This window comes from Anser anser, assembly GCF_964211835.1.
Source record: "Anser anser genome assembly, chromosome: 9".
Lineage (NCBI taxonomy): Eukaryota > Metazoa > Chordata > Aves > Anseriformes > Anatidae > Anser > Anser anser.
Genome location: NC_139729.1, coordinates 22,035,205 through 22,061,931, shown reverse-complemented (window position 1 = coordinate 22,061,931; position 26,727 = coordinate 22,035,205). Strand labels below are relative to the sequence as shown.

At 38.0% G+C, this 26,727-nt stretch overlaps 1 protein-coding gene across 19 annotated transcripts in view; it reads right to left on the bottom strand.

Annotated features, from left to right (window-relative positions):
* The window catches only part of LOC310904394 (uncharacterized protein), a 113,683-nt gene that overhangs the window by 73,138 nt on the left and 13,818 nt on the right, over nucleotides 1–26,727 (bottom strand). For 7 of the 19 annotated variants that reach the window (XR_014588281.1, XR_014588282.1, XR_014588283.1 and 4 more), the window contains exons 2-4: nucleotides 18,373–18,489; nucleotides 6,007–6,147; nucleotides 1,589–1,720 (exon numbers count right to left, since the gene is read on the bottom strand). Coding sequence is in view for 2 of the 19 variants with exons in the window: in XM_083849066.1 (XP_083705192.1) it covers nucleotides 4,850–4,887; nucleotides 6,007–6,147; nucleotides 18,373–18,489 (296 nt within the window). In the remaining 17 variants the exon portion in view is untranslated. Of the gene's footprint in view, nucleotides 1–1,588; nucleotides 1,721–3,049; nucleotides 4,888–6,006; nucleotides 6,148–18,372; nucleotides 18,490–19,301; nucleotides 19,392–26,727 lie in introns of those variants that run through there. The other 12 variants (XR_014588278.1, XR_014588280.1, XR_014588288.1 and 9 more) reach the window with 6 other exon arrangements.

Below are 26,727 nucleotides of genomic sequence, written 5' to 3'. Positions count from 1 at the left end.
TGTCAGAGGCTAAATTTCCAATATGCCAGAGCTCCAAGTTGACCAGCTCTTTAATATAATATGCATGAAGGTCATACATAGCTGTCACCTCTGATGTGTATTTTGCACAGAGTTATTTTCTTAGCCAAGAAGAAATTCACTAGAGTACGTTACTAAACTGAGAAAAATAATGTGGGACAATGGGAAGAGGCCACGTAAAAAATGAGACAATCAGGCCCGAAGCCCCAGTTCATTTTGATTGCATTGGCATGCTTGATCCAACTTTTACAACAGCCTTAAAAGAGAAGCATTTTTCCTGTTTGAATTGCATTAAGAAGTGGAATTAGCTTTATAAATATAAATCAGTTAAGCATAATGCAATATTTATGCCACGGTATCTGATTTTTCCCCTTTAGGATTCTATTTAAAAGGGAAATAACAAGAAAACTTAGCGCTCTCAGAAAGAGAGTGGGCTTACAATTTATGCTAATTAATTTTCATATTGACACAAAATGAAACCCCTCATTTTATTCGATTGCAGTAAGGAGAAAAAAAAAGATTAAACCAAATAGATTTTTTTTCTGCAAGTGGTAATGCTGTAAGAGAAATTGCTTTTTTTTTTTTTTACCAGACATGTTAACTCTCATTTACTCGTTCTTCCACTGCCCAGCATGCAGACCACTGTGCCAAAACCAGTCCCAATTCCCTGTCCCAATTCCCCAGACACAAAGGCAAAGGTATAAGCAAGAAAAATAGTTCAATTTATCTGAAGCCATGAAAAGCTCCTATCAAGATCAAGAATCTATTATTCTAGCCACTATATGAAAAGAGCAATAGCCCATCCCTGAACTCAAAAGAGGTTCATAATTTTCCATTAGATCAAATAACATCATTCAAAGTTGGAAGAAAAAACTTACCGTTAGCTAAGGTAGAAAAAATAATTCTGTTAATAGAAAAACTATTTGGAACTTGAAAAAAAAATAAATCCTACCAGTTGGCTAATTCCATATACATTCATTGAAGAATCTATGCCAAATTCATGATTGTTCTAACTCAGTGGGTTCCACTGATGCTACATCAAAAACGAAACCCTAGTCCACTGAGGTCCATTTTCCATTAGAACTATTGATCAAGCATCTGCAAACTTGACCTGAAATTTTCTTCCAACTTTAGCTGAGTCAAATTCTTTTTGGTGCTCAGGTGGATTCATTTTTCTCTTCCCATCTCCCACACATATGTCCCATCTCATTTGGGCAATAGGGAAAGGTTCTGTACTGCTAGAAGTGACATTCAGTGTTACGCCTTTGATTATTTTAGAGAGACGGAAAACATCTGGGGAGTAGTAACTCAACTTCACTGACCAACTCAGGCTCTGTCAACTTTGTCCCTTTCTTCAAAATATTTACTCTTCTTTACTACAGTTTAATTAATTATTCAGTCAGTTTTTTTATATTGTTAATAGAATTTGCCCATCATATTGATTAGCTGGCTTAGTTCAGCTGGATTCATAGGATAAATAAGATTTCTTTGCAATCTGAAAATCCCGTTGCTCTAGTGACTACATTTCTTTTTTCCCCCTAATTTTAACAGAAATAGCAGCACTAATTACCTGCCCTTATGTCAATGTTCCCTCAGCAGCATCCTCCGGTATTGAATTGCTGGTTCCCTTATTGTTGCTGTCATTAGCACTGGAGTAATCTTTTAGGGAAAATTTCATTCAGCCAGCCTGAGGTTCTTACTTCTGTAACAGAAAAAGAATAATTTCTCAGAATCAGGATGTTGTCTATCCTTAATGAGACAGAGCATGATTAGAAATGGAGATATTTTCCATTTCCCATCCACTCTCATTTTAATTTCACTAAAGCAAATGCAGGCTTGTCCTGAGATACATGTTGTACCTGTTCACAAAAAAATGCTAATTCTTAATCTCAGGTTTGCAGCTTTCTCAGACATCATAAAATACTAATTCAGTTTTCCTTATTTTAATGGGTTTTCCCCACTACAGTTTTCAAGCAGACATGGAAGCTAGATTTATTCATGTCTGGTAATAGTGTGATGTTATAGTCCTCAGCTAAACAAAGATACCAACAATATCAGCAAGAAGAAAAAATAGAAGAATGTTATGATTTACACTATGATAGTAAAAAAAATAAAATTAAACTAAGATCAACCTCCCTCATCTCAGCCTAAGACATAAAAAAAATATATTATTTTTTAATTTACTGGAACAGCTGTTTAACAGTTTAATTTGATTGAGATAACAGTAAGAAAGCAACTCTACTCCACTGCTTTTCTATTCTAAATATTTGCCTTAGTCACTGTGTTTTTCTTTGTATCTTCCCCATTAATATCAAGGATATTTACAGATAGTTGACTTTGCTATTCCTTACAGAATTTCATTTTTAAAATAGCAGGGAAATGAATTGGGGCAGGAAGGCTATGGAATATATTTGGCACTAATTTGTTACTAAGAAGGGCAATTTCAGAAGGTTTAGTAGACAAAGGAAAAGCCTAAGTCTTCCTCCAGGGAAAGGTGACGTGAAGGACAGATGTGTAAGGAGGTGAAAAGCAAGCAAATCATACCTGTTGGCAGATGAGGATGACAACTTCAGATGGCAGAAAACAACACAAATTCTGCTTTCTCATATATAAGTTGCATCCATCCAGAAAGACAACCTGACCAAACTGAAGTACCCTTGAGCTTTTGTGGGGGACTGAAACCTCATTTAAACCTAAGCAGATGTGTGCTACAGGTTTCCAGGACTTTCCAGGGCTTTCTCCTAGCTGCCACGTAAAGCCCATCCTGGGAGGCTAACTTTGTGCTCTTCTCTGGCCGAACAGATGAAGCCTTGCATGGTTTGAAGTCTTACCAAAGGTAGAGAGAGACTGGTGTACGATCAGAGAGCTGATTAAACCCCAGCAAGGATTCCTTACTGGTCAGCATGCAGGTGAAAGCCTTCCTGTGCATATGTACACAGGGTTCAAGATTAGCCCCGAATTTCTTCTGAATTGCCAATTACCACCCTGTTTATAATGCCGTATAGAGAGTATCTACAGAGCACGCCCTAGGTTTGTCAGCATGGGAGCAAAAGGGTTAATCTGAATGAATTTCTGAAGTAGTTTAGTTAAATTGCATTAAACCATTATTTAGACATTTGTATTCTGAATTAAAAATGCCTTGATTCAATTTTCTTTACCTGACTTCCAAAGCAATTTAAGTTAAAATCGAATTAAAGACATTTTATTTCTGAATATGAGCATGTACACAGAATTAACACAGCTTAACCAGATTTCCTTACAAGTAACTGAGGCAGAGAAGGAATCCTTGACAGGTGCCACAGCCTTCAAAGGGAATCAAGACAACTCTCTCTAACAACACTCCAATTTCTTCAAAGAGTTAAAAATCTGTCCCGAGCATTTCGGGTGGGACAGAAGGGAAGTGACAATGTATGTGCCTCATGCAATAACATTATATAATGCCATCCAGCACCAGAGGCAGACATTGGACTATTTAGACTCCATCCCATATGGCAAGACAAATGCTCTCCCAGTTTATTATTAATAGCGCTGTGACAACACTGTGACTCAGCACCAGAAATCATCATTTTAAATATCTTCTACCAGAACTGCCTTGGCAAGAGCTTTTTTTCCCCACAGAAGGTACTGACTAAAACCTTCCACCCAGCACTGAGATTAGCACACTGATGGAACAACCTGGTGATCCACTTCCACTTTAAAATAAATGTGTGTCCTAACCTTCAAGGAGCTGGTATAGCATTTTGAATTATAGATCAAGGAGAAAAATTTAATGGATAAATGTTAAAATCATTAAAGTAGCTTTTCACTGCAAATAAAAAGTGAATGACTCATCCCAAGTCAGCTATCTGATGTATCCGTTTAGGTTTTTCCTCCCAAAGTATGCATAAATCTCCTCAGTCGCGTCTCTTGTCATATTCTTGTCAAAAGAAATTTCGCATCACTTCCCCCCATCATTACTCCCCTTGGCTTCTGAAAACATTCCGCTTTAAAATTTTATCACAGAGGGTTTTTTTCCTTCTAGGTTTCATGGAGCGTTATGCTGTGAAATGCACAGAATAAGAAGATCCTATCAAAGAAAAAAAAAAAAGGGCCTTAATAGAGTTAGTAAAAAAAAAAAACTAAAATTCATAGAATGACTGAACAACCTTGATATTTTTCCCTCTCTGAATCTACATCATTTTCTTTCCCAAGTCCAACTGAAGATGCAGAGTTTGATGGGCATTTTCTCTCATTAGAGTGCATGTGACGCTCCTAGAGAGGCAAATAGATGGAGCTGTCACCCAGGCAGACTCCCAGTGACTGCTTCCTCGTGACATCCCTTCCCCAGCCACGAACACCTCCTTCATTAGTTCACAACAAGTACGGCTCATATCTAAAGACTGTCAAAAAGAAAAAAAAAAGAAAAAAAACCCAAGAGATGGGTAGTTTCAGCTACTTTCTGTGTGTTTCCCCACCTGATGTTTTGCGTATGCTAACGCACACCTTTCTGCAGTAAGCAGGTCGGTGGGGAGATGAAGAGTAACTCCCCTTATTAAATACACATTACTAGGAGCTGACAGCACAAGGAAGATCCTCTGCATTTATTACAGCGAGCATGTGACACATGCATAAAGCACATAAATGCAACCAACAGCTTCTCTCCTCTACCTCTAGTCGTTAAATTCCATTGGAAGATCGTTTCCAACTGCAGACATAGTCACACGAATTCCAGCAGATGGGACGTACTCTCTTCTTACATCTGCACCCACATGTAAGGAGCCAGGACCTTTACTGGGGCTAAGTGACAGAGATGCAACGAGTCTCTTCTGCTGAATTTCAGCAGAAACTGAGTTTAAGGGACGAGGCCTTGGGTAAGATATTGCCTGCCATCTGCAATTTTTAGACAATGTTAGTTGGTAAGAGGCACAAAAAATAGTGAAAGTATAACCACTTTGTTCATAATTGTGCCATAATATCCATATAAAGATGGACGTAAATTTGTCGTCGTCTAACATCTTTAATTCTTATTGCAACTTCAATGGTCGCCTTCTGATACTGTTTTCTGGGACTATTAGTATTTTTATTCAAAGAAAGTTGACATGAAAATTGACTGGCACGTGACAACCAGCTGAGGCTTACATGTGGATTGCTGCCCCACAGCACCACACAGCCCCTTTCCAAAGGGCAGAATAGTTACGGAATGGTTATGACATTGGCAGCTTGCTGTCCTCTTTGGAAGTAACTGTTAAAAGAGGATTAGACAAAGTTTGCTTCTGGATTTCAGATACTTGTAGACAAAAGAAACAATGAACTCAGCTGTCTTGAGCTCCCTCAAGGTCTTGGAAGGACCCTTCTGTGCCTCACTTTTCATGCCCCTGCCCCTCTCTGGTGCCTTTTCCTGCTCCTCATTTTCTCTCCTTAGGATTTGCAACCCTATGTCAAACGCCATTATAAAAATAACATTAATTCCTACCTTCACATCCTCATTAGCTCTATTCGTCCTCTTTGCCTGCCGTCACATCCCACCCTTGTCCCAGGGTGTTATCTAAGCTCAGTCCCTGCCTCACCCCTCTGGGTTTCAGCGAGATGACTTCTTCCCACACCGCCCTGCCTGTGGGCTGGGAGGATGCTCAGAGGAATCCCATTCTGATTGCATTTTGTCACCGGGTAAACGCAGCCTTGGAGGCTTCATTACTTTTCTATTGTTCATGAAGTTTTTGTGACACTGATTTTGAGACAATTTCAGGAGTGGGCGTATTGTACATCATATTCAGCACACAAGAGCTTCTGGCTGTAACCCAGCAGAAACCTCCTACATCTCACAGGTGGCCTGTGAGCCGCAGATGGAGAACTTCTTTGTAACAAACTTTTTAAAAAAAATCATGCAGCCTTATTCATACTTTAATTACACTTGATTTTCACCACTTCCTCATATTCTCTGCCTTTCTGAATGCTGCAGAATTGCATTCAAATTTAAAAAAGGTTTTCAAAAATAATAAGCCTTCTCACCTTCTAACTTTCTTCTCTTCGTTACTGAACTATTTGTTTCATTATCTTCTGTCTTTCCCACTCTCCTTAGTGCTGTTTCAGAGAAACCCAGCGCATGGTTGGCAACAGGCACACAAACTAAGTATTGATGTGAAGAAGCTCCTTCAAAGAGAAACATAGTTTACCAGTGACAGACCAGAAGAGCAGGGGAAAAGGGATGAATGAAGATGTATATCTTCAACAGCTTAATCAGACATCATTTCAGAAACTTTCACAATATAATTACGCATTGACTTTCACAAGCTACTAAGCTGCCAGTTTTCCCTGTCCAGGTTGAGCATTAGCTGGGCACAGCTGTTAAGGAACTCTTCTTCAAGGAACACTTCTCTGACGATAAGTCCCCTTTCAAAATCAGTTTTAAGCTTTCCACCCTGCTGCCCAATGGGCTGTTCTGCCAGACTCTTGCTTCCAATTACTGAATTAAAAATAAGAGCTGCTGAAAAGCACAAATCTGTTGTCTAGCAAGCCCTGATATCACTGCCTGTGACACCAATTAAAATGTAATCCACACTGCTCTGGGGAGGGGTACGACAAAATCATGTCTGCAATTGACCATGTGAACGCAGAACTGTTGATCACCAGACCCTGTGATACTGGAATAAGCAGCACTCAAACTATCACGATACGCAGATAAAAGCACGTACTTTTTTACAAGGCTGGTAGTGATCTACTGGACTCTGTTGACACTAGCTTATTGAAGCAGACAACATCAGCAGATTTAAAAATGGTTTAGGCAAGTTCATGGACAAGTCCAAAAAAGAAAAGATACTAAAAGAGTATCCTTAATCCCTCAAGCATAGAAGTTGAGGACACACAAGCGATGGCTTTTGTTGCCTTCGCTGCAGCTGGATCCCGATCTGCAGCAACCCCCAGGATACACGACCCTGCAGGCACCAGGGCTCCTGCTGGGCAGTGCAGTATCAAAGACAGATGGAGAGTCTGGAGGGAGACAGGAGAGAGAATTTCATCTGTCCAAGTAAAGCTGGAATGATGGTCTAAATACTCTAAGAAAAGCGATTTCCCCTCCTTCGCAGCCAGCCTACAACTCAGTAATGAGAGAATTATTACAATGAAGAACTTTGTTCTGACATAGTTTACTGCAGCTCTGCAACTCAGCAAGGCACCAAGAGTCGAGGCAAGCACGGAGGCTTTGAGCTGTGACCCCACAGCTTTCCACACGTCACTCGTCACCGCACAGCGGGCAACAGCGATACTACTGCTGTGCTCAGAGGTTATGAGCTCTGGTCCTCTTAATTCTCTGATGTAAATCAGAAATAACTTCCATTATAGACAATGGACGTAAACTACTCTGAAGAGTGATGACAGTAGAATCAGGGCCATAATGTTTATTTTTTAAAGTTGGAGGAAGTTTATCATGAAGAGCTGTCCTTCCCCAGATAACCTCTGCTGAAGCTGGAAGTGATTTACTCTTACCCATTAAGAATATTTCTCTGACGCATTACTTACCGTGACACATTCTGGCTATTAAGTTACAGTCTGCCTAGAGGACAGGGTCTCAAGACTTACCTATCTATTTCTTAAGCTCTGCTTTTCCCAGTAAAAAATGCAATAGCCTTTTCTCTTCCCAGCATAAACTAAGTATTTTATATAATAAAAAGCCCTAAAATATATATGTGTTTTTCCCTTGGCTAGCTCATTTGCAACAAGGACTGCTCTCAGCCAAAATTAAAAGTAAGAAAAGGCCAGTTATCTTTAAACTGACTCTTCAAATTTGCTTGTAATCAACTGGCAACTTTGTTATCTTAAACAAAGAGCTGACTAAGTAAAAATGAGAATAAAACTTTATTTCAAGTCTTATTGCTTTTGTTCATTTTCATCAGAATCAAGTATTTAAACACTAACAAGGACGTAAAATAGCAAAAATTGAATGTATGACAGATCAAACAATGTAGTCATTGCAATTATTTTATAATTAAGCCCTGATGGGGCAGTATTTAGAAAGAGTCAATCTATCATGTTGAAATCCAACTCCTTAACCACATAGTTGGATTTGCAAATGTCCAGCTTTTACTGTTACTGAAGGAGAAATCAGATGAGAATAGGATGCAGAAATATTGTATTTCTGTACCTTGGACATTTCTCCTCAGTGACAGCGTATTCCCTAGGAGCCTAGAGAAGCAGATATGTGGCTAGCAGAAAGATGACAGTACACAGGTGTTTGTTTCTTTGGTTTCAAAGTCCAGTAGAATTCTAAGACTATTCACAAGTGTACCACTACCTACTTCCTACTAATACCAGTACTTGCATAATTACTGATTATGCTTTCTTCAAAATTCATTCCACGTTGAGTAGGTAACAAGGAAAACATAGAGCGTGCTCTGTGGTTTCCACCATGAAATGAAAATAACAACATGGTCTTTTAACCCAGCCCCTTCCCATGCAGCTATAGCCTCATTAAGCAGCTATTGCAAGCAGGCTAGTTAAGTTTTGAATTGTCATTGTGTCCATGTTACTTGAGATGTTGTCAATTTTCTGACTGGTCCCAGCATTCCTCACTGTTAACAAATATAAAATTTTATCAAATTCATCTTCCATTAGGGTTAAAGCAAAAATACATAAGCAAAGATCTAGAAGTTACTGTCAGCTATGGTTGAGAGTCAACTTAAAAATGGTGCCAAATAAAGCACAAAACAAAACACACAATGGTAATAGCACAGGCTATATCTTCAAAGAAATTTTATAGCTGGAGCTCACAATCTGAGAAGTTTTAAGGACCCATTTTTGTATATGTTGGATACATCATCTTAAATGAAAAATCCCATCCATTCTGACTTGATTTTTTTTTTTTAACTTACATTATTGAAAAATAAATTTAAACTCTATAAACAGAGATATGAACCTTTGACTCACTAGGTTCTCTATTCAGATATACAGAGAATAAATTTATTTTCCACCCTTCTCATATACATGAAATAATTGATACAATGACAACCTCAGCAAACTGACTTGGTTTTGAAGAATTTAGTTATAATTTCAGTTACATGCAGAGCTCATTTGGGCCCTCTGTACAGCGAAAATTCTCTTATAATGCAAAAACAAGGCTAAAATTATTTTCAATTCAATTCTAATTTGTCTTGCCACACAAAAATAGCATGCAGCACAATTAATATGCACAAAACATAAACCCATTAATGGACTGCATTTAGGTGAGCTAAAGGAAGTGAACCAAGATCATCTTAAATCTTCTTATGTGCTTTTTTCTGATGCCATGACAGCTAGGAATTAAACATGCAAGGAACTTTTATTGAACTGTCCAGATCCTGTTTATATTCAATCAAAGTAGCCCACTTTATCATGCTGCTCTTGACTTTGCTGAAAAATAGATAACAGCTAAATCAGAGATTGTCAAACTGAAGTAAGTGTCAGGAATTAAATGGTATTGCTGAATAAAAGCTGTAATTGAAATGCACAAAAAAAACTCTAAAACAATGCTGCAAACTTTAGATGACATTGCAGAGACATCAAAAGTCCCTGATATAGCAACAGAATTGAGCAGATTGTTTGGGCAAAATGTCATCATTCAAGCTTCCTTGTGCCTTATTACACACAGACATCATCTGGGACTCTGCAGAGTACTGAATTACTATTTACAGCATTTCGACCTTGAACATCATGGTTGCATTAATACAGTCCATTCAGTGGAACAGACAGATAGTTATGAGGTCAATGGAAACTTATAGCAGATTTCTGTATTCAAAGAGGAAAAAAATAAAACAGCACTTAGTATAGATCCTAAAAGGAGGCAACTGTTCACAAAATACCTAGACTAACAAAGGGCAGTCCTTTCTACATAGCAGTTAAGGTGCAATATTATTGATCAAGCATTGTAAGAGGTTTAGTACCCTTTCAGAGTTCTCATGATACTCTAATTATGTGATGTAAATTAGAATCTCTAAAACCAGCAAGTTTCTTGAAGATGGAATTTAGTCACCCTCAAGCATGCCTTATTAACTAAGTGACAAAGAATTGTAAGCAGGAGTTTAAAATTCAGTATTCATTCAAAAGAAACCAATTTGAGAATTTCAAATACTCCACTAACAGCAAGAGACTGGCAGTATATAGCCTGATTATTTCACATCCTAAAGCTTTTTTCACCCCTACATTTATAGTGACATCTGCAAGCGCTAATAGAGTTCTCTCTAGGATGGGGATCATTAAGTCAAAGTACTCAAGCACAATGGGCAATGAAAGATTGAATTTGTTTGTGCTCATAACAATTGACAATGATGCTAATATACACGAGTACTTCATTGAATTTGTGCAGCTTATTCAACATCTGGAGACCCTTCTCTAGATTTTTATGCAATCAGTATAAAACTTTAAATAAATACTTAGAAACATACACATTTAAAATACATATCTGTAACCTGCTTATCATTAACTGCAATTGCCCATAAAGATCTTGCGAAATCAATGGAAAAAGAGAATACTGAGCATTTTTGTTACTGCAGGCAGTCAAAAACCCAGTACAGTGAAGTCTGCCTTTCCTACACATTACTGCTAACATGTCCATTTGAGACTTGATTCAATACCGTTAACATCGGTGTGTGTTTTGCCACCAGTATCTAAGGTTCAAGAGCTCCCTCCTTGAAGTATTTTAATTCAGGAGATAAGAAACAATGAGGAGACATGGAAGTCCCCTCACTATTTTGATATTTAGCCACACTCAAAAAAGGCATCAAAGGATTTCAAGTAAAGATGAAGAGCAAAGGTCCATCTAGCAATCTGGCTCTGACAGTAGATGCTTGGGGAGCCAGCAGGGGCCAGTGCACCATTACATCCATTCATATTGGGAAACGGGAACCCAAATCAAAAGTACATAAAAGATTTGAGGTGCAGAATGAATTTTATGTTAATTCTATTAACAAAATTGCAAAACACTGCAAAAGGACTACCAAAAGCCTTCCTGCTAAAACAAAGCTCTTCTAACCCTCTTGAGAGACAGACTGCTCAGCTCTTCCTTGAAGAGAGGACATCCTCGACTATACGTACAAATACTATTACCAATGTCCCTCACAACTACTCACCTTAAAAAAGCAAAAGTAAAACCAAAACCAGATTGTACTGCAAGTATTTTATATCAAATTCTCTTTTGAGCTGGAGGTCATCATTCATACATACATCTAGACACACACAGAACCAATCGTTTTCCTGGTAGATTACATTATATGTATATATATTTTTAAGAATCTTTTTCATGAATTTGAATCCTAAGTAGATTACTAACTATGAATGTATATGCCCACTCAAATGAACAAGAAATTTTGGGATATACAGGGTTGTATGTAAATCTGACTATAAAATGGTGATCATAGAAAGACAGTCATGTTTTGACGTGACTTTCAAATTACAGTAAATAAAAGGTGGTTGTTGTTTTTAAATAAAGAACTTCACCTCCTTTTTATACCATCTTACGTTATTTGTCAGTAGCAAATAGCTGCAGTAGGATGGGGCACCTCAAAAGATATAGGACAGGTTTTAGGGTGTAGGGCAACAGACAGTTGTTTCTGTTAAGAACAAGTAAAACAGTAACATAATTCCTAATGATTTTTCCAGGTTTTAAATTATACATTTCTTTTTAATCCAGACAAAATTTGGACCATTTCTGTTCCATATATTCTCATCTTTCAGGATCAGTTGTTATTCCTTTCACAATGTGATGGATGTTGCACTGGATTGTACAACCCAACTACATCTGTTCTGTTTTCTAGATATTACTTTCATTGTATTTCACAGCATGAACTCACAATCAAGATCCTGAATATTGCTCGATGATAAATACCACAGATGAAGAAATGGTCCAGTGCCAATGTTATTTTCATAGTGCTGGCACATCTCCTGAGCAATGCTTCTTACTGCCCATCACTGCTCATGGCTGTCAACACTATTAGAGGTTCAAAAATTTTCAGATACCACTGTATCATTCAGATGGAAAGTAATTTCTATAACTACTTTAATATACTTGGTAGGTTGTTTTGTTCAGCAAACCTCTTAATGTAAAATCAATTATACCCTTTCTTTCCTTGAACATGTGTAGAAGTTGGAGTTGATCCCATCAGTTGTTACACAGGTAAGCAAGTTTAGCTATGTTATGACCCAGTTATATTCAGTAAGACTACTCATATAGTGTAATTCTGGCAAGACTCAAAGCCTTGATATATCAACTCAGCTCTTCAGTGAAATACAGTCATCTCTGGGGTAAAGCATGATAAATATTTAACAGCACAACGAAACACTACACTGCAGATTTAAGGCTCAATCTGGCAAATACTTACACAAGAGTCTATTTTCTTCACGCTGCTAAAGAAAAATACTTATATAAATGCATTCATAGGCACAAGACTGCTGAGTATGGGACCCAAGAGAGGAAGGAGATTGGGGGAGAAGGAAAGAGTCTTCAGTAGGTATGAAATCTCACAGCAAAATAGAGAAGACACAAAGTGATCAGCACCACCACAGCTGGAACCAAAAATATTCAGAAATGTCCTCTACCAGGAACAGGGATGCCAACCCAGCACCGCTAATTTCCAGTGAACCAGAGAATCTGATTGAGCTCTTTTGATGGCAAACCACAAAATCATGGAATATCCCAAGATGGAAGGGACCCAAAAGGAACATCAAGTCTAACTCCTAAATAGGTCACTGAAATATCTGCGCATGAAGATGGAAGACAACAGGCAGCAGTCCAAGCTTGACTGTGACATACAGTTGCAAAGTCTATCAGCATCGCATGGCCCCCTTCAGTTCCACCCCTCTCCCAAAAGTTGGTAAAATCTTCCAAATAATCTGAACCACCTGACACTCTTCAGAAAGTTTCGTGTACATTTTTCACAGATTACGTAATATTCTGTGCATGTATATGGCTAGACTTTGGATACCTGACCAAGAATATTTCCCATTTTTTCCATGGGAAACTGTATTTTTTTTTGTCTGATCTAGCTTCATTTCAGCACTAGAAAAAGGAGCCAGTCAAAACATCTATCTGGCACAGCTTCCGAGACAAATGTTTCCCTATTTCACTCTTCACAAAGGTCTTCAATAAAAATACACCCGTAAACCATCCTTTCTAAAACCGTATTTTGCATTTAATAATGCATACAGAACCAGAATGACAGGAAATGGGTTAATGGATTCCTTTTTATTATTATTATTTTTAATTGCCTAGACTTAATTCAGCCTCTTCAGCACACAGAAATGGAATTTTCTTCATTCTCTCCCATATGTCTGTGTGGCTTATTGAAGTATAAGTATCTTCAATTTGGAAAACTCACCAACAAGAAAAGACTGATGTATAAAATTTGGTTAACATATATTATATACTCATTGCAGTACTTGCACAGGCAGACATAGTAGACCAAATTCATTTCAACCAATCTGAAAAGGCTGCTTATGTTCTATACTTCAGAGCAGTGATACCTTTTACTACACCACAAATATCAAGTTTATGTAAAACCTTAATGGCTCAGCTGCAACTATTCTAATTCATCCTCTATGAGTTTTTTTTTTTTTTTTTTTTTAATGTGGGAGGTTGAAATTTGTCTTGTTTGAGACAGGACTTTCTTTATAAAGGGACAATTATTTTAAGGAGTTGAAACTTTAAAGAAAGCAGATGTCAATTCAAATTGTCTTTTCAACCCACACTGATTGAGAAACTGTCATTTTTCTACTGATGGAAGCCATTTGGCCTTCTGGCAAAGTAACAATAAAAGACTGCTGATATTTCCAAAGCTGCGTGAAGCATTTAGTTATACAATTTCTATTTTATTCTTGATGTAGTTGAAGCTTACAGACATGCGAGTAGGTAAAAACCACGAGCAAAGCTATAGCATATGCATACCTTTGAGGAGACCTTGTACTGAAACACTGCTATTTGTAAAGATCAACCAAGTCCTGAATCATTCTGTTGTAAATACATTACTCTGAGCAGAAGGTTAAATTATTTTTAGGTTCTGTCACGTGTGCATTTTAAGAAATGCAAGACAACTCTTTAGCAATTTTGTTTCTCTTCCTTAAGAGTGAAACATAGAGATGCTTTCCATACTTCTTATACAGTTAAGCTATTATCATATTTTGGTTAGAATCCAAAAGGGAACAGCAAAAATCAACATATGACCAAAAAGTCAGTTCATGATTTTTATGTCGCTAGTCCTCAGTAATGACTAAGAGACCTTGTTATAAGTATCTGTTAACTGGTAATATGGAGGACATAGTGGGGACAGGATACCTATTTCAGATAGGAATTAGACTTCAGCCTGGTATGCTGGTAATAACTCTTAACGGGGTATATGAATTCATTCTGTACAACCATGCTCTACTTTTTTCAAGGGTTTGCACAGTATTTTGCCTTAGTTAAATTCTTAACAAATTAAATTTCTCTCACTTTGTACCTAAGAATTTTTTCTGTACTTGTCAAATCATCTTCTGTAGTGGTTGTTAAACCACCACAGGGATTCATTGGAGAAGATAGAAACCATATTCATAGGAATGTCTCATTCTTTGCCTTTGTGGTTTTGTTTTTTGTTACGTTTTGTCTAAAGTTTTTCATCTTCTGCACCTACTTTCTCCTGTTGTAATGTTCTGTCTTTTCTTTTTTCTTTTCCTATTTCTCATGCCTAAAATTAATCTTCTGAACACCAACTCCTCAATAATTCCACTACTCATTTTTTATTTCTAGAGAATGTTGCTATGATAGGTCCCCGCTGCCCCCCTTTTGGTTTTATAAAGAAAATGAAACAATGAAGTCCCAAGAGAGCTAAGACAAAGGGCAAGTGAATGAGGAGACCTCAAAAGATCACACAAACCTTCCATCCACAACCTAATATATCTGGACAAGTCCACATTAAACAAAACCTCTGATCTTTTAGACATTTATGCGCTGAGTACATTCAACGTGTCCTTTCTATATTTTCAAGCACTTTGAAAAATATTAGCAACACTTGCCATCTAAAAAATGAATGTGCAGTTTAGTTCAGTTTTTATCATGCAAAGAAATTGGGTTGATGAGCATTTCCCTTAAAATTGTTTAATGTGCTTCTTCAGTCAATATCCTGTTGATATATTTTAATTACCTCTCATTAGAGTGACAGTGCTTGCATTATGCAGTAAAATAACAGGAGCATAGGAAAACACAGCTCTTGAAAATATTAAACAGGCTCAATAGTGAGCTCTCGAGGTTCAACTAAGCTTTATTTTTGTGCAGAATTGTCTAAGATACGTGGGCCATTTATCTGGGAATTTCTTCTGAGAAGAATGAGCTTTAAAAACTAATTGTGCCTCCTTGGGATATAACTATTCACTTTTGAAAGTAAAAAGTATAAAAGGTGTAAGTCAAGCTGTTTAAGAAAATTCTATATAGCACAAAACATTCAATGAAGGGACTATCATCTGCTTCTAACAGGTTTTGCCAAAGAAGAGACTTGATTAGACAGAACAGTCACTTGCCAGCCCATTTTCAAATGATTTACAAGCACCCACATGCCAAAGAAGTCACAGAGCGATCTGGTGGCCTGTCACTCCCTCTACAGCTTCTCTAGATTCTCTGCCGACAATGGATGGTGGGAAGGTGGTGAAAAGTTTGGGGAAAGGTATTATGCCCTTATCAAAATTTTTTTCCTCGCACTGGGAAAGAGTGATGAAATCTGCAGGGAGCACACTTCCATAGAACAGGACTACATTTAGACTTTTATTTAACCCTTGATTTTTTTTTGGTATTGCATTTGTATGTTCAAGATCACACCTGCAGGATGAATCTTCCCATGCTTCCATCCCACTCTAGGAACCTTAACCTCCTTCTCCTGTTCCACATAAGAATTTATCCACTGCTTTCACCTAGTAGACTTCTGTTAACCGAAGAAGTAAAAAATATTTTTAGCCAACAAGTTCAGTTTAAGTAGGTTAAACTCCTACTCTTCAAGTAAAGCCATATAAATGTTTGCCATATGGCATACTTAGAAGGGTACCATGCCTTCCAGTTTTATACGATTGTATTTTTTTTTTCTTGCTGGAAATTTTGTCCAAGTAACATTTCAGGATTACTTTACATGTGCAGCTTAGTTCTGCAAGTATGCTGAATCTTGCTACTCTGTTCATGTGATTCTTTTGTCCCCAAAAAATCATAAACAGAAATGTGGTAATTTTAATTCCACCTTTTGCATCTTTAAGGGAAAAGTTGTGATGTCCCACAAAATCTCAGCATTAAAATTTAGCCTCTTAATTGAACTTAAATCAGCATCCGCGTATGTTGCCTGATGCATGCAAAATGAAAAACTTTATAACTGCAGTAGAATTATTTTCTTAGGAGGTAGGGCTTGCATCTTATCAATTCATTTCCAAGAATGAATCCAGGAAGATTTTTATCCAGGTATTGTTCATGTGCACAAAAAGGTAATACAGAGAAGAAATGGAGGGAACTACTCTCTGCAGGTGTCTCCTTTTGAGGAAGGAGGTATAGGCAAACTCACCAACTGTATCAGCTTTCAATGAAGAACAACAATATTGGCAAATGACGGTGACAGAAGCACAGTACTGCCATAAATAGCTGCTGCAGCAGCTGTTTGTCCTCACAAATGACACAGGTTTGTATTGTATTCCTGGTATAGTAATTCCTTCTGCCTTACGCTAGAACAAGAAGTATCAATGCCACATATCATACAGAAAGTGTCCTCAGAATTCTTCAGAAAGATATGAAATTTAAAAAGAGACACAGACCTAAGTCCTAGTTTACCATTTTATTATCCACCTCAAGTTCACTATTATGATTTTCCATTCAGCTGCCCCAACTTCCAGAATTAACTAACTATAAATCTCTATTCTGGAACTCAATATGGTAATTCAGACGCAGTTGGACCTATGTAAAACCTATGGGATTGATGCTTACACCTGCATCATTTCCACCCCCATATTTATTCTGAAAAATTCTATTATGCATTAAAAAGCCTCTTTGTGTTTTTGCCACTTCTGTGTCATGGTATAATAGCCTATTTTTTGTGTTAAAATTGATTATAATATATAAAGTAGAGAAAGTTGAAAGCCTCTGATTATGGGAATATTTGTCTAAAAACATGTTCATAGGAAGCCCATTATCTAAACACTAGATATTCTCATTTTCTAGCAAAAAGCCAGATTCACCCTTGTATTATAGCAAGATGAAAAATATGTGAATGGGACCTGTAGGCTAATTAAATGAATATATTAAAAGTTTCTAGTTTTGACAGGTAAGAAGTAGCTGTCATTCTTCTCAGCACTCTGTGAATTAAGCTGCTGTCCTTCATTATCCCAAAAGATTATTATTGCTCTGTTTCTTGTGAGTGCAGTGAGCTAGAACAGCAGAGATAATAGGTTATTATATGAAAATTTGGCTTTGACATTTATATGATAAATTTGAAGTCAATTAGATGAAAAATACTCCATTAGATAAAGTGAGTGTACCAATTATTGCAGTGAAGAGCTATTGCTAATAGTATAATTGAAATTTATAGAGTGGTGGGACCAGAACTGTAGAATTAGATTGTATAAGTGATGGCAGTAACAGGCATGTAAACATTTTAGTTCCTAGCCATTTGTGGCCTAAGGATGGAGGGATGTTTTTTTTATTGGGAATCTATTTCCATTGTGATGTTAAAAATCCACTCTACAATTAATAGAAAAGGGTTTATATGAGACACTTACTTTTCTCCATAAATTCTAGGAAAAAAAAAAAAGAAATAGTCTTTCTTCAGTAAAACTTGCGTGGATTTTCACAGAAATGAAGCGTATGCATAAGGAATGATTAAAAGAAAGTAAAATTAAAATTTTCCTAGGTAAGGAATTTTTTCTCAGTGCTGAGAGAATTAAATGTACAGCTTTATATATACACAAAGTAAATGGAGAAATTGAGAAAGATATTTTGGTCAAATTTAGGCAAGGAGACAGCAAATAGGGTCTCATATATTGGACTATGAAATAGCCTTCTGAAGGAACTACATAAGCCTCGATTTATAGCAGTTCAACACTAGACAGAGTGACATGCTGGAAGATAAATACTACAAAAACAATGTTAGACTAGATCAAAAGAATGGGTTAGTAGGAATTTAATAAAAAAGTTGCCATTCGTGTTTTAAACAATTCTGTATTTTCTAAAAGCTTTAGGACAAACACATCAGTCAGAGAACAGTATAAATAGGCAATGTACTGCAATCACTATTTACAATGTGCTATTTTTCTCTTTGTGAGCAGTATAAATAGGCAATGTACTGCAATCACTATTTACAATGTCCTATTTTTCTCTTTGTTTCCTTGTGCTCACATCCAACTGTTCTCTCGTCTTACCTCCTTTCAGACCTTCCCTCCTCAGTGGTAGAGAATCAAGCAAACTGCGGTTGCTTTGCAGGGCTGCTACTCTTGCTGGATCCACATCAAACGGTAATGAAAGAGGCAGGCACTTGTCTGGGGAGAAGGAGGCAAACTGGACACTGTGTTTTGATGAAACAGAATTTCATGCTTCCCGCGAATTGCTGGGAACACAAAGGCAGGTCTGCACTTTTGTGTCAGGACCAGCAAGCGCTACAGTGCAAGGGCCACCAGGAGCTCCACCTTTGCTACCTCTGCAGGATCAGCCCTAATTCAGCTGCCAAGCAAAAGCTAAAATAGGAACCAATGTACTTTTCAGTGCTGCTGCAGGGCACAGCTATGGGAAATGAGAAACAGCAGCGAGAGGCCTGAAGAGAAGTACACACAGCGCATATTTTTAAATTGTGTTGCCATCAAGCTAGACTATCGAAGCTGTGTTTCAACATAAACGTGACCCAAATTTCAAATATGCTGATCATCTCCACTGACTTCAGTGGAATATGGATCTTCACAGAGCCCAAAGGTCAGATCACTATGTGCCAAAAGAGAAGTTACGGCTTAAACTCAGGCTAACTCAAGGCCCTTAGCTTTAATCGTTTTGGCTACAGAGTATTACCCTGAAAAAGAAACCATCCTTTGGTGAACACGAAGAGTTGGATCAGTAACACCATCCTGGGCATTGGTGAAATCCAGAGGAATCAATTCTATTTTCACCTCTCCCGCAGAGGAAACAAACAGCCCCAGATTTACTCTGGGGTGTTATCCCACAGGTACATAGCACGGTCCTCAAGCAGCAGAACCCATAACCCTGCTTCCCTATAGATTCGTGTCTTTTCCCCTCTGACCCTCACACTCCCTATTAGCAACACCACCATTTCTACCCCATTCCTCTCTAACCCTCCTCTCACCCAGGAATTAACTCTGCAGGTAAGCAATAATCTCTGCTGAAACCATCCCGGAGACGAACAGGCTCCCAGCAAGCGACTTCCCAGCAGCCCTGCAAAGCCAAAGCGTGCCATGGCAGAGCTCAGCCTGCCTTTTCTGCAGGGACTAATCTGGGTCTCTCCTTGCCCATCTGATGCCAATTTTTACAATTAGCATGTGGGAGCATAATTATCATTCTATCTTTATTTCAAAAGTTGCCAGCTGGTAACTGGAGAGGAAAAAGACCCAGCAATCACATATGTATTGTTTCTTTCAGGAACTAGTTTAAAAATAAATTTAAGAGACACTATTTTTCACTAATATAGATAAAATAAGATAGGAGATCTATATTATGGGAGCACAAATACGTGCTGAAGATAAGGTTGCTTCATTGCTTCCATTACAAACTCCATTCCCTGAGCTGTCATCACTTCTTCATTGAAATTTTGCTGCCTCCTGAGATTTCTACAGTTGAAAATAAGGGAAGCAATACTCGCCGCACGACTGCAGGGGAAGGGATGAGACAGCTGCCTAAATCATTTCCGGATGGCTTGCTAATTCCTTCTTCACTTATCCCACTCATTGGACCCCATGTCACCCCCGCAGCTATTGCAGCCAGATTAGTAGCTTTGACTTCATTGACATTTCTTCTCCATTTTCAAAAGCTGACTGTACACGCTTTCAGATACATAATATCGCCAGTTATTTAGCTCTACACACAAACCCCATTACTTCCAAAATGCTCTCTCACAAATCCACCTGTTATTCCTCCTCAATCATGTTTCTACTCAATTTGGCCTATCAAAAGAAATTTTCCAGTTTCTCTTCTGTGAACATCACTTCCCTACTCCCATTCCACCGAGCGCAATCAGATGTTTGTGGCACTTCCCTTTATACCCTGCCAGTCTTGACAACTGATTCACACATCCCTGAGAAAAAGTCATCCCTTCCTACTAACAATCCTTACCTCTTCACCCCCCTGTCAGGGGCACAACTGCTAGAGGTGAAAATCACTTACAACACACTGGTGATCTGGGGTTTCCTTACACATCGCCAATGACTCCGGCTAAGGGATGGAAACTTCCCAGGAGCTGTTTCAAAATGATTGTGCAGTGTTACCTAGCATGTCAGCTGGTTTATTACTGCAAAATATTTCTTAGCGTGCTTCTTCCAGTATTGCTCTCCGGTCATTAATGCACTTGTCCAACACGTGCACATAAGCACATGGAGCTATACTTTTATTTCTTTATGTTTAATGAATGAAGCACAGTAAAATAGCACTGGGATTTGACCTGACCAAATAGCTTGTTCTAAGGATGCCGGTCTGAGCTTCAGCCCCTTATGCTCAATATTATTCAAGGGACTACTTGTAGAAATACAATGAAGATTGTCTCTTAATTGTGACTTATTTTCCTTTCACACACAACATTACCATTTGCAAATGTTTGTGTGGTTCCTTCTTTCATTTCCCTCCACTTAACCTATAACATGCAACTAAAATTTCATGAGATTAAAAGACTTCTGTGCACTGGTTTTTATTTGCCTTTTTGTTCTTTTCTTTAAAAGTGTCTCTCGATGAAATTCATCTTGTGAGCAGGAAGATGCTTAAAGGACAGGAAGAAAAAAAATGTCCAAGGCTGCAACTGGAACTACAAAGGGGATTATTATTTACTCTAAATATTGCTGACCCCATTTGGTCTTTTAGCCAAAGCTGGCCTAACTCAGTTCACTACCTCTAGGACTCCTGCCAAAGCAGTCTGCTTTTGTTTAACATGCTCAGTGTATTTTTATTATCACATTGGTGCTGTACCCTTAAGTCCTACCGGGAAGCTTTATTTCATTACCAGCTCATTATTTCCTAACATCTGCTGACAGTGGAAACCAGTCATATTTTGCTTAACCATAATGGATAGCAACATGAAAGGACAACTTGCTCTTTCATTGCTCCACAGCTCTCACTACAGTTGTTGAATAACTAGTTTTAGGGTCAAAAGGACTAAACATTTGATAATTTATTGGTAAATGCTTTGGTTGACCAGTAAAATGTTTTCTGTCTGTAAGCCTGTGTTACCAGCTGACACAAACACTGTAGCCCCAATCCTCATTACTTTGCTGTAAAGCCAGCAGTTTAGCACCAAAAGAGACATCTGAATCGAGGCCCATTTCCATCACAGTGAAACGAGAACAAACCTATCCCATTTTACATCAGTCCAAATGAAACTAGTTAAAATTTAACCAATTCTTTATAATCACATAAATCTTCCAGGCAGCATCCTCTCCATTTCAATTTTACTTCCTCCAATATCAATTCTAAACAGCATAGCCAGATAGGTACACTGAATAAGATAGACAATTATCTTTTATTCAGAGCTCCTCTCTGTCTGCAAGTGCCCTAGACATCTTTGGACTAAAATTATAAACTTGTATTGATGAAACAATTTACTTTAGCTTTTGTGTTCTCACTCAAGGATGGATCAAAATAATCTCTAATGGTCAGATTTCAAAAGAACGCAGTATGAGAGCTCCTGCTGGGAACAATGGCAGTGACTAAATGTGCAGCTCTTTTGAAAATGTAGACTGATGATATCCAACTATGTGTATCATTCAGAACAGCGTATTTTCTTCTTTTTGCCTCCCTTAAAACTACATAAGCCTGTGTTTACTAGCCTCTCTACAGCTTCCTCTACAATGTATTGCGTTGCCTTCCAGCCAACATCCATGTAATCATTAGATGAATTACCCAAGCATTGAAATAACTATAGAACAGATGCTCCTTCTTAAAGGGAAAAAAGAAGAAAAGAAAAAAAAAAAGAAACATTCCTACAATAATGTAATACACTTTCTTTGTATATCTGTTATTTTTGTAACTACTACTGGAACAATGATCTTGCATTTGCTGTGCACTCTTTTTCTTCGAAAGAAGCAAAAGAAACTTTTAAAAAAGGTATTGAAATATCTGTCTCCTATGGCTAAAATATCATTAATACCTAATATAGAAGAGGTGAAAATAATATGGAACATTCAGATTTTAAATAAAGGAAATATGAAGGGTAAAAAAATTCAAGTGCTTGGGGGGCTGGGAAGTTTATGATCCCATTTTCAAAGCATCTTCAGCTAGATGATTCCAAAGGAAGTGATGAGTTATAGGAACCTACACCATCCTGGACTTCCATAAGATTTGGATATTTACAATTATTATTTTTTTCTGATTTAAATTTTCATTCCTAGTCCAGTTTGCAATAATCATTGTTCATTAGAAAGCTGTTTTGGATTTGCTTCGAAGATGACTGTAACAGTACAGGGATCTATGAAACGCTTGCTGTGGAACACTTACCAACAAAGCCAAGCACTTCCCCAGTCATTTCCATTCTCTGCACCTCCTGTTGGCTGCCTTTGGGAAGTCACCCCACTTGCTATTTTTGAAGTGTTTTGTTCAAAACTTGTAATATTTAACATCAGGAATTTCATGGTTCTCCCTTTTCTACATGATCCACGTAGAACAGCAGTCATCACAAGCAAAGAAACCTTACCTCTCTTTTTATTTCTTTTTCCATCTTTTCTTGATGGGTATACTACTAAAAACAATAAATGGTGATATTAGCTGTTAAATTTTGCTGGAATGATTTGGATGACACTTAATTCATAGTTGACATTTTTAGAGGTTGTCCTTGCTCAAGCAGAGTACTTACTGAATCTAGTTGGTTTTCACCCCTAAAGATCACTAGGATCTGGCTGCAAGTGGCTTCCAACAATATCGTGCAATTTTGTTTCATTTTCATTTTTTGCAAAGTGCTTTTAAAAAGTCAGTTTAACAAGAAATTTCATTGTCTAATGGGCCGTGACTGTTCACGATAGGATTTCATTTTAAATTCAGTTCATTATGCTGTCATTAGGGAAGATATGACTTGTCTTATCGAAGCCTATCATTTACCAGGATTTTTATGTCCATTATTAGTTTAGATGTTCAAAGAGATTCACTCAGCACTTGATTAAATACACAGCATAAGTCAAACAGGAAGACAGATTACCTTACGGCAAAAAAGCAATGAACCGAATCACAACAAATCCGGTCATTTTACAACGCTGCACCATTCGTGCTCTGGCAACATTGTTTTATCCTTTGTGATAAAGCTCCATGTCAAACAGAAAGACAACTACTGCATTAGTCTCACCTGTTACCATCTGAGACTGCAAGTTCTTCAGGGAAGAGCCTTTCATCCTGTATCACACACAACACGCAGTGCAGTGGGAACACAGCTCTGTTGAGCCTTCTGATGTTCTAACTCAAAAAGGTAGGCTGCAATGGCCACCTTTGCATTTCCTTACAACTTGCTCAATGCTCACTCTTTGCAGATCATTCACTTCTGCATTACTTCTTTACATTTATCAGAATGCTAGAAATTATGAGGTTTTAGCTTTAGGGACTGCCTTAGTCCCTTGTATCAGCCATCGGTGTAGCCTCTGACCATCCTTTCCTATTGAGACCGTTGCAGTATCAAGGTCAACTGCACTTCTGAGCAAGAAGATGATGCCTTAGAAAAAAAACTGGCTACTGCCACAGTGTCAAGGCAACCAATGGAGTTTCAAAAATATAAGTCTCAAGAGATCTTGAGTAGAAATTAAACTTCACTTTTTGATGCACTTTATTTAGAGCAGAGACACAGCTAGACACTGTTTACTTAGATTTATAGCTGTGCTCAAAGCACTAAAAATAAGTAACGTGAATGGACAATTTCGGAAAGATATTTCACACCTTAAAGTCTCATTTTGTCAACAGTATCCTCCTAAAACTGACCAATGTATATTTTGTTGTGGCTGGAAATGCAGCTCATTCACTCGTCTCCTGGATACGATTAAAAAAAAAACCACAAGGCGTTAAAGGCTCTGTGATCCTTCTCTTAACAGGACAGTAAGAACAACGTTTGTCCATCTCTCCCACTCTGCTGGCAGAAAAATCTATCAACAAAAAAGTTAATCCACCACAAAATGGCAATTCCATACAGCTGGATAAAGGTACTTGCAAAATCTGGTTAAAATAAAGATTAATTTCAGTCAGAAAAAGCGGATTTTCTTTTCAAAATACTTGAAAATTAGATTTTTCAGCTTTTCATTTTTATGTACGAGGAACGGCTGAGGTCACTGGGCCTGTTCAGCCTGGAGAAGAGGAGGCTGAGGGGAGACCTCATCACAGTCTACAACTTCCTCGTAAGGGGGTGTCGAGAGGCAGGAGACCTTTTCTCCATTAACACCAGTGACAGGACCCGCGGGAACGGGGTTAAGCTGAGGCAGGGGAAATTTAGGCTCGACATCAGGAGGGGGTTCTTCACAGAGAGGGTGGTTGCACACTGGAACAGGCTCCCCAGGGAAGTGGTCACTGCACCGAGCCTGTCTGAATTTAAGAAGAGATTGGACTGTGCACTTAGTCACATGGTCTGAACTTTTGGGTAGACCTGTGCGGTATCAAGAGTTGGACTTGATGATCCTTAAGGGTCCCTTCCAACTCAGGATATTCTATGATTCTATGATTCTATGTAGCATTTTCTAATTTAAATGGCTTTTTTAAAGGTTAGACAAAACTAAACCAAACTCTGATGTAACTCAAGTATCTCATTTGCCTTGAGCAAATTGTTTCAGGTTAACCAAAGCAAACGTTTTCCAAACACCACTTCTCCATTCATTGCACAACTAAAAAACATCAATGATAGCCGCCTTGCTTTGATCAAAATTGAGTTTTTTTTCTCTTCAGTTTTTACTTTTTCAAAACACTGAAAAACCAAACTGATTTGCAAGCTCTGTTCCAACAGAAAGGATATGGCTGAGTGCTCTGGGAACCTCTCTGGGACTCTGAAACCTGAGAAGTGCTCCAATAGACTTGTACATGCTGTAACAGAGTATGTGGACATAACATTTCAGTACAATATAGGTTTTGGATACACAGGGACGTTCTCCAGGCAGTTGTTTAAGCCTGCTGTGGCTTTTAAAGCAGGGAAGGTTGTGGGTTGTTTTTTTTTGTTTTTTTTTTTTTTTAAAACAGGTTTTCATGTATGAGGATCTGAAGTATCAGAGCTAGACAAGAGGGAGATTTGCTCGATGATGAACTCTTTCAAAAAATTTGATCCACGTTTCTTAGATGATAGGCTGATGCTGCAGAAATATTCAGCACACCAGCAGCTTCAAATGCTATCTTGCAGGAGATGGGAGATCACATCAGTATGCGCTTTTAGATCTATTACAGCAATATCTGCAGTCCTTGATTTCTTAAAACGGTGTTATTTGTGCAGGTAGAGCAAGCTGTCACAATCTGACAGGTTTAGATTATTTCACTGGGGACAACCCACCGCAAGGCACAGGCAGTAATTGATTCGTCTTTCCCTGCACGCGAGGCTCCCTGAACTGCCAGCACACAACCCCAGAGCCCCGCTCGGTGCGGAATGAGGCTGGGTTAACGCAAAATTAAAAGTTACCATTTTGTGCAATCTTTATTCACAAGCCATAAATATAAAACAAAGCCCTGTTTATGGTTATAGTTTGCATTTTAAGTGCCTTACTGTTTTACTGCCAATTAAAAAAAAATTTTGGAGAGCTTTAAAATCTAAAAAAAAGTTGTGCTCCTCTATTCCAAAAGAATCCCATGTATTATAATCATGCCACATAGTTAGTATACTCTGCTTAAAGAACCAGTGGTCCAAGGCCAAGCACAAGCAAGTACTTGATGCCATTTTGTCCCTCAATAATTACCACTTCTGCCTCCTCACTCCCATTAGAGAGAATGATGTTCCAGGATTTTGTCTTCTACAAAAAATCTAAAAATTTCAGCACAATTTAACTCTTGTAATAGCAGGTTTCACCCTTATTTTTCCCACATTTAAATACTGCTAAATCATTAGGGAAAAAAAAAAAAAAACAACACTAATAACATCAAATATAAGTGCATACTCACACACACAAACACACCTGTGTGCACCCAGGCCAGTGCATACATGTTTTCCTAGGTTTCCCCAGACCACCTATTAGCATTTCTGTTATGAGGCATGGTAAGCAATGCAAATCTTTGCTCAGTGATGCTGCTGGCCCTACCCCCACTACCTTCACCTACTGGGGGAAAAGCTTTTATGCAGGATCTTGATCTTCAGCTAAACCTTCAAACAAGCTTTGGTGATTACATTCAAAAATACTCAAATCATAGCCTTTTAAAATAACCTTTTAGAAACCTAAATAAAAGATCTGCCTCGAGTGACTTTTCTGGTGCGTAGGAAGTGCTGCTTTCCTCCCTGGTTGTTTGTCTCTTTCACCATTTGCAATGAGCCTGTTTTTAATTGTTCTTGTACCACTGTGATTGCGGCTTCACTATTGCTTTGGGGTTTGTTTTTGATTTTTAGTGTGACTTGCATCAGCTAGCATGGAGGAAAG